Below are 8,659 nucleotides of genomic sequence, written 5' to 3'. Positions count from 1 at the left end.
TATGGAGTTGATGATGTGTGTGTTTGTGGCAGTGCATTGCTGCTGTCACAGCAAGATCAAATGGGGGAGAAGTGATCTTTTCTGGTGTGTGTGCGCCCATACAGCTCCTTGCCAGGGGTGCCAGGGACCTAGGTACGCCTCTGCACCTCCCTTCAAATTATGATGAGATGATGATGCTTGACCTAATTCTGTTCTTTCTATTCACTCATCAAGCAAGAAAAGAGTTTTGTTTATGTTCAATTTATTGAAGATTTTCAAGCAGAGAAGCTTGCAATCCAGAGCAAGGTGAGTGACCACCCCAGACACATTTAAAAATAATAATCACTTTCCCTCATTCATATAGAAAGAGGGCCATTTCCCTCCACCATGGGGTGGGGCACAACATGCAAATGCTAGCCCAGAAAGAAGCAACTGGATTTTGATTATATGGCAGTAGGTAGATGTTTCATCAAAGGGGACCTCAAGAGAAATGCTGGAATTCATTCAGGACCATGGAACTCAGAGTCTGCAACCTTTTGTCCACTTTGAGAGATTTTTTCCTTTGCAAAATTTCTGCCAAGCATACCTAAAAGTCAGAATGAGAGCAAAAAATGAAGCGAGGGAAGTCACATGACTGTTGCTTCCAAGTAACTACAAGATGTTGCTTCCAAGTAACTACAAGAGAGATGGATCTTCTTTAAAAGCTCCACAACATTTCCAGGTGAGGCATTTGTGTCAGCTACAGAGTATATCTTCCCGTTCATTGTCCCTGCTGATGATCAGTTTTGGTGGTGAACGGGAAGTCCATCTATTAACAGCCCATGATGCCCTTCTAGCAAAATTTTGCTTCCCATCCTCCATGGAACTTTACTGCTCAGTCATGGACAGAGCTGCTGAGCTGCTCACTGCCTCATTCCTTGAGTCAGAATGGCTGAATCTGTCTGTATCTACCACCCACGTGCCGGTTCCTGACTAGGGGCTTCTAGATTTCACGGTCTTGCCCACATAAACATTTGCCAACCACTATGGGACTTTTGGGGGTTTGGGATTTTTTTAGAAGATGCCTGTGTGTGAATTTGTTGTATGTGTGTAGATCAGTGCATGCTGATCAATACACAGTCTTCACAGTAAAGCTCTATTCCGATGGCATGAGTATAACAATGACCGGTAAATTCTTATCTGCTGCAGCCTTCACCCGCCTTCACAGCCATTCCACTTGTTATCTTCCTCCTGTTCTGCTGTTGAGGACTTCTTGGATCATTCTTTGTCTAGCTCCTTCCCTTTGACCCTACCGCCTTGGGGGACCCTGCTGGGAGTACGAGACTCCCGACTGCCTCGCTCCCAAGGGTCATAGGAACGTGCAAGCCCACTCACCACGACAAGGTCATGATCCAGTGAGTGAGAAGCACATTCAGAGGCGCATTGTGTCTAACAAAGGAGGTGGAACAGAGTCATTGTGGCTGCTAAGCATTGATAGTCTTCTGTGAAAGACCTCCAGGCAAACTTGGGAAGTGAACCATCTGCCCCAGGACTTCGCTCCAGCCCATGACAGAACTCAGGTTGTCTCCTCCTTTCCTGCATTCCAATTTATTTATTACTACATTTATACCCCACCTTTTCTCCAAGGAGCTCAAGGTGGCATACATGGTTCTTCCCCTTAGAAAAACACTGTAGGCTGGGTTGTGAGACAGTGACTGACTCAATGTCAACCTGTGAACTTCCTGGCTGAGTCAGGATTTGATCTCTGGTCTCCCAGGTCCTCTCTTACCACTACTCCACATTGGCTCAGTTGCCAAATCATTTCCTTAAATCCCCACCAAGACAGCTCCCAAGTGTTTGCTGCACACAGTGGTGGCTGGCTTTGTGATGCGGGTGGGGTTGCGGTCTTTTCCTGGCTTCCCAGCACTGTGTGATGCTGCCAGTTACTCAGAGGAAGTGGAGAAGGGCAGCAGGGTCCCCAGCAGTGAGGGTACTACTGGCTGTACATGTAAGGAAGCATCTTTGGCCTTTGTCGGTGCCTATTGGGGAAGGATCTTTAGCTGCCAGCTGTACAACAGTCAAGTGAAACCACCTTCCTCTTCACAGTTATGTGAAAACTTGGCTGGTATTGAATGTTCCAGTCACTGAGATATTAGCACTTACCAGGCGTTCATCCCTTGGGGGTCACGGACAATCCTCTTGGCACAGTTAATATCATCTGTGATGTCATCATTTAAGAACGCTGGCAAAGATTTGTCAGAAAGCAAAGGAGGTTACTGGGGATTCCTAAAATGCAAACCCCAGAATACAAACACCCCCAAGGCTGTAGGGGCTGCCTCTGAACTGTGGAAAACCTTTTCCTAGAGGTCCATCCAACTCCAAGCCTGAATACTTTTGGGGGGCACTTAAAGCATTTCCCCCTTGAGCTGGCATTCAATCATTATAGCACCAAGCGGGGGATCCCTTCTAGTCAACTGCATTCCAGCCAGAGAAAGAAATCAGTTCTTTAAAAATGGCCATCTCATCCTCCATCCAGACAAGCAAGGTCACAGTTCCAGGACACATTGCAACCCGGTAAAACCAGGAGGATACAGAGCAGAGGCAGTGGGGCAGAGCATGGCCTAGTGAGAGGTCATGGCCTAGGGCAGGGGTCAGCAACCTTTTTCAGCTGTGGCCCGGTCCACCGTCCCTCAGACCATATACCGTATTTTTCCCTCTATAACACGCATATTTTTTCTCCTAAAAAGGAAGGGGAAATGTCTGTGCGTGTTATAGAGCGAATGTGTGGTCCCTGGAGCCGAAAAATCAGGCAAAAATCAAATTGCGGCGCTGCACGCTGCACGGAGAAGCGAAACCTGAAAAGAGGAAGCGGCTGCTTTCCTGCATTCTGCCTCAGGGTCTTACTGCCCACCCTCCTCTGTTTCGTTGCTGTGTTTGCTGAAAGGGAACAAAGAGCAGGGAAAGCCCCTCCCCTCCAGGCAAGCAGAGGGGAATTCCTCTCTGTGCTGCTGGGGGAGAGGGAGAGAGAGGGGGGAAGGGAGAGAGAGAGGGGGGGAGGGGGAGGGAGAGAGAGGGGGGAGGGAGGGAGGGAGGGAGGGAGGGGGAGAGAGAGAGAGAGAGAGAGAGAGAGAGAGAGAGAGATGGCTGGCTTGGGTGGGGGGAAACTTTTGCCTTTCTTTCCTCCCTCCCGTTAAATCCCTCTCCTGCATTCTTAGCCAGCTGCTTCCCTGCACACCCCCTCATGTCCCTTCTTTGTTTTTCCTTCGCTCCCCACTTAAAATGTGGTTACAAAGCATAGATCCACATGGATCCTCAGGATCTTTGCATTGGGTCACCCCAAATTCACCATCAGATCACATAGCATGTCCATGGCTACAGCCTGCACCAAAAAAATCACGCACCCACTGTTGCCTGGGGCTGCAATGGTGCAAAAACGTCGTTACAAAGCATGGATCCACAGGGATTCTCAAGATCTTTGCATTGGGTCACCCCAAATTCACCATCAGATCACATAGCATGTCCATAGCTACAGCCTGCACCAAAAAAATCACGCACCCACTGTTGCCTGGGGCTGCAATGGTGCAAAAACGTGGTTATCAAGCATGGATCCACAGGGATTCTCAGGATCTTTGCATTGGGTCACCCCAAATTCACCATCAGATCGCATAGCATGTCCATAGCTACAGCCTGCACCAAAAAAATCACGCACCCACTGTTGCCTGGGGCTGCAATGGTGCAAAAACATGCTTACAAAGCATGGATCCACAGGAATTCTCAGGATTTTTGCATTGGGTCACCCCAAATTCACCATCAGATCACATGTCTGTGGCCACAGCATGAAGCCCAAAAATGATACATCCACTGTTTCATTCAGAATGTTTTTTCCCTTGTTTTCCTCCTCTAAAAACGATGTGCGTGTTATGGTCAGGTGTGTGTTATAGAGCAAAAAATACGGTATTTTTTAAAAATGAACAAATTCCTATGCCCCACAAATAACCCAGAGATGCATTTTAAATAAATTACACATTCTACTCATGTAAAAACACGCTGATTCCTGGACCGCCTGAAGGCCGGATTGAGAAGGAGATTGGGCCGCATCCGGCCCACGGGCCTTAGGTTGCCTACCCCTGGCGTAGGGCAATGTTTCCCAGCCTGTGGGTCTCAACCTGCAAGTGGGCAGCCAAACCTGTAGAAGTGGGTCGATTGCTTCAGTGCTTTCTCCCCCTGTTGGAAAACTTTGGCAAGGAGTGCTAGGACTTTTGTTCACGCAGCTGCCTGCCTTCAGATGTTTACTTGAAATGAAAGGTTGGGAATGGAAGGAAGGAGCTGTGGGGTTATCCCTGCCGGCTCAGGCTCAGGCAGCTGCTGGCTGCCTGCCAGCAAGCAGTGAGTGCCTTGTTTGTCCCACAGTAAGTAAGGCTAAATGGAATGGAGGGGGTTGGGGAGGAACAGCAGGGACGTCCTGGCAGATTCAGGATTCTGCTATCCACCAAACACCAGCAGGTGCCTCTTTTGCCTTGTGCTGGCGACGTTTTCTTTAAAAAGGGTTGGCAAAGTAAAGGAGAGGCCTAGGTCTCCTCGCAGCCGCTAGGTGGCGCTGTTGACGGATGGTTCTTTAGTCTTATGAAGATGCTTTTTAGAATTGGGATGTTAGCGCTCAGGTAATGTTTGTGTTACTGCAAGAGAGATGTGCAAGCTGTGTGAGGAAGGTGGGAGAGATGTTATGTGTGATGTGTGTGTGTGTGTGTGTGTGTGTGTGTGTGTGTGTGTGATGGATAGAATGGAGGGCCAGATTTACATGTTGCTTCGTGCAAGTGAGAAAAAGGGGTTACATTCTTCTTTGGCAATCACTTGTAGCCGAGTAAGATTGTCTTCCATTGTGCCACCCCCTGGCACCCGCCCCAAATGCCCTGTCCACCAGGGGAGGGGGGCAGCAACCCATGCTACTCTCCTGGTGCAGGTGGAGGGATGCATGCATTCACATGTGGTGCGTGAGAGAGAGAGAGAGAGGAAGACAAGCACCTGAGCAGAGAGAGAGAGAGAGAGAGAGAGAGAGAGAGGCATATCTGAGTGATTGTATATCTGTGCAGTATAAGGTAGAGTGAGAGACACAAAACTTCATGTATGTCTGTGATGTGTATGTGGGAGGGCATGTGTGTGCTCTGTGTGTACACAATAGTATCGTCTGGCTACCTTGTATAGATTTTCCTGGTAGAGGGAGTGCTCCCTGGTGTTATTGGACAACAGCTGTACCAGTGTGTACGTTTGCATGTAAAAACAATATTAAGTGACACAGTCAGGACAAGCAGGACACAGCTGGCTTTCCATGATAAACATGAAGTTTGCGGGGAGGGAAGCAGCAATGACTGTACTGTACTCTCTGCAATTTTCCCTATGCTCACCCCAATGGCTTTATCTCAAACAAATAAATGGAACCTATACTATGTGAAACATTTTGAATTTCATTATGTAGTTTTAATTTTTATTATTAACCCTGTCATTAAAAGTTCACCACAAATTCAACAAAGAAGGGGGTACAGGAAGTATAGGAGACACATTTTAAAATTTATTAAGATATTAGTACCAGCATTTCTGGAAGTCCTAAGGTCCAAAATTCATTTGACAATAAATCTGTAGTCACTAGGTCTTTTAAGTTTGGATTTGTGGGTCACCATACCGAAAACATTGGGGACACTGACTAAGGACAGTCCTGAGAGCTGGACAGAGACACCTGGGGATGGAGGTTGTGGATTTCTTTTCTTTTTTAAAAAATCCAGCAGTTATTTTGTGTGAAATTCTCCTGAATGACAGCTTTGTATGCAATTTTCTGTAATCTAATGCACTTACGCCGGCTCCCTCGGCCAATAAAGCGAGATGAGCGCCGCAACCCCAGAGTCGGCCACGACTGGACCTAATGGTCAGGGGTCCCTTTACCTTTTTAATGCACTTTTGTATGCAATTTTTTGTAAATATATATATTTATAGGCATACTGTGCCCAATGCAGTTGGCTTGAGAAGTGCACTGCAAGATTAGAAGTGTGAGTTTTGAATAATTTGCAGTGTGTTTGTCCGTGTATTATTTCAGAAAGTGCAAATTAGGTAGATTTGAACTGAATTAAAGAAGTGGAAGCTAGCATTCCCTGTAGTATCAAGTTGCTTACCATAGCAGGAGATCCCACACGCATTGGCTGTTGAGCCATGTCCATTGTCGCACCACCAGCGGCTGCTTATCTGAAAGATTCCATACTCACGATTGCCACTGGAGGTTTGTGGCCCCACGAGTCTAGTGTTAAATGAGCTTTGATGATAAGCAGTACAGATCCCTGGAACAAAGTGAACAAGAAAAGGCTTACAATTTGGGTACACGCTGGGTGTGCAATCTTTTTTGTCAAAGTTGCAGCATTTTGAAACAGAATAATTTAAAAACATTCTTACAATGTTCACTGTAAAAGCTGTCTATAACGTCTAACCCCCCCCCCCAATGGTCTTAAATAGACATTTTCACTTAAGTTTCTTGCATTCCAGCTGACTAGGATAAATTTGGTTTGGCCCTATGGATGTGCAGCTTCTTGATCTTTCAAAGATTAATGAAAGTTGGGGCATTCTGATGGGCAGCAGGGTTTGTGTGAACCTTTTCCTGAAAAGAAGTCCCCATTTCAGCTTTGCCCCCAAACACCAGAAATAGCAAAGCTGAAGGGAAAGGAAGAGCAAACTCACAGTTGGCCAGGCTGATGCCACGATATCCATCCATCCCAGCCCGTTTCAGTCGCGCAGCCAGTTCACATCTCCCAAACACTTTGGCTTCATTCCCTGCAAGGAGGAGGCAGAAGAGGGTGAGGGCCAGAACCTTCATCTCTGCGATTCCCTGGAGAGTGATGCTTGGTTCCCTGGGGTCCCCAGTGGCTTTTGTAGACCAAAGTTTGGGGCAGAGTCCAGATGGTAAGCAGAACAATGATGGGTGGAGAAATAAATATTGACAGCAACCCCACCCCTGCAAAAAACCAGACACATGGTGCAATTCTGGTTTGATATAGGATAACAGTGTGCAAATTAGGAAATATCTCAATATTTACTTATCATTTTCAATGGAAGAGATTAAAGCAGGCAGCATGTATGCTCTTAAATATATAGCATCTGTGTAATAGTAAATAATTACCTAATAGGAAAAAAAGCAGACTCCTGGGACAGAGGGACATTGTCCTGCCGTGAGTGCTGAAGAGCCCAGACTCAGTGGAACAAACTCGGGTTGGGGCAAATGTCAAAAATGCTTTTAAATGCTTTTAAATGCTTTTAAATAGTTTTTAATCTTTGGTGGGTTTTTTTTTCTTTTTCTCTGCTCTGTTGTGGGTGGGATAAACAGTTAGTTGGGGCTGGGGATTAGTTTAATTTTAGTATAGCTGTAAATTGTCGTTGTTTTTTAATTAGTTTCTACTGTTTTATTGGTTTATTGTATAGTTTGTATTCTGTTCTGAAGGGGAGAGGCTCAGGGCTGCTTGGGAGTGGGTCCCAGCCAACAGAATGGCTGGGGCAGGTTCCACCGGGGGGTGGGGGATGCACTGGGACACCTGATTTCAGTGATCACGGGCAGGTGGAGGAGTTACGCTAAGACCAGCCCATGTCATTACCAAGGAGGCAGGTTTAGTTGTTGTTAGAAGACTATTCCTGCCTCTGGGTCTGGTCCTGACTGGAAGGACACTGGAATCAACAAGGGAGATCTACATGACCTGAAGGTGCTGCTGTGCAATGCCAGGTCAATGATTCACAAGACCACTGCCATCCATTATTTTATTGTGGATGGAGGGCTTGACCTGGCATGTGTAACAGAGACTTGGTTGGATGAAGCAGATGGGCCTGTTCTTGCTGCTGCTTATCCACCAGATTTCTCTTATGCACAGCAACCCAGGTCATATTTCACTGGCAGCCAGTGCAATACTTTCAGGACCAGTGTCACAGAGTCCCACTGGCTTGTCCAAGATGTAGTGATGTTGACAAAATTGGATGATTTTAAGAGAGGATTAGACCAATTCCTGGAGGGGAGGGTGAGCCCAGCCCAAAAGCTTTCCCCGATGGTCTCCACCAGTTCCCACCCAAGAAGAGGAAGCAGGGAAATGTCAACTATGGTAGAAATTGAGAACGGCTTTTTTTGAAGTCACTCTCCTGGGAGCCACTGGCAACCTTGGAGCGAGAAGCCCCCTTGCCCAGGAAACTGGCCCACTCTCTTCCCAACCACAATGCTGAATTTACTGAAATGTGTTATTAAAGATTTTTAAGCAACAGCTTCTTTGGATCAGATTCCATACTTTAGGATTGGGGTGGCAATCAGATCCTAAGAGCCTGGCTGCTGGATCAAGCCAAAGGGGACTCATCTAGTTCATCAACCTGGTCTCACAGTGGCCAACCAGATGCCCCATTTGGGACGCTCTCAAGGGGGACCGAGGGGCAAGAGAATTCCCTACCCATCCCTTTGGAATTCCCAGCAACTTGTATTCAGAGGCAGGTTTAAAATGAATAAAGCTGAGAGCTGTGGAGCTCAGAGAAGAAGCATCTGAGAAGAAGGCCATACCTGGAGCCACCAGCATCAGGAGGAGGAAGGCGACAGAGAGGAGGCAGAAGATCTTCATGGCTGGAGGTTGGTGGGAATCCTGGAGATGCCTGAAGCCAAGTGGAAGAGCAGTTGTCTGGGGAAGGAGAGGTTCCTCTA

At 47.0% G+C, this 8,659-nt stretch overlaps 1 protein-coding gene across 1 annotated transcript; it reads right to left on the bottom strand.

The window, feature by feature from the left end:
* Positions 1-224: 224 nt before the first annotated feature.
* On the bottom strand, positions 225-6,852 carry LOC309352011 (lysozyme C, milk isozyme-like). Its single transcript, XM_081880267.1, has 4 exons — positions 6,676-6,852; positions 6,120-6,281; positions 2,122-2,200; positions 225-565 (listed from the first exon to the last, which is right to left on the bottom strand). The coding sequence occupies exons 1-4, from the start codon at positions 6,809-6,811 to the stop codon at positions 499-501; spliced, it is 444 nt and encodes a 147-aa protein (XP_081736393.1). The 5' UTR covers positions 6,812-6,852; the 3' UTR covers positions 225-498.
* Between the last annotated feature and the right edge of the window lie 1,807 nt (positions 6,853-8,659).

This window comes from Podarcis erhardii, assembly GCF_964252035.2.
Source record: "Podarcis erhardii genome assembly, chromosome: 10".
In the NCBI taxonomy this organism is placed as follows: domain Eukaryota; kingdom Metazoa; phylum Chordata; class Lepidosauria; order Squamata; family Lacertidae; genus Podarcis; species Podarcis erhardii.
The sequence above is the reverse complement of the archived record's forward strand: the minus strand, read 5'-3'. Positions and strand labels throughout refer to the sequence as shown.

Excerpts from the sequence above, each read along its gene's own strand:
- LOC309352011 (XM_081880267.1), bottom strand. The coding sequence starts at position 6,811 with ATGAAGGTTCTGGCCCTCACCCTCTTCTGCCTCCTCCTTGCAGGGAAT. Across the intron at positions 6,282-6,675 it reads TGGCATCAGCCTGGCCAACT|GGATCTGTACTGCTTATCAT; the intron begins GTGAGTTTGCTC and ends ACTTTGTTCCAG. Across the intron at positions 566-2,121 it reads CCCCAAGGGATGAACGCCTG|GTATGCTTGGCAGAAATTTT; the intron begins GTAAGTGCTAAT and ends TCTGACTTTTAG.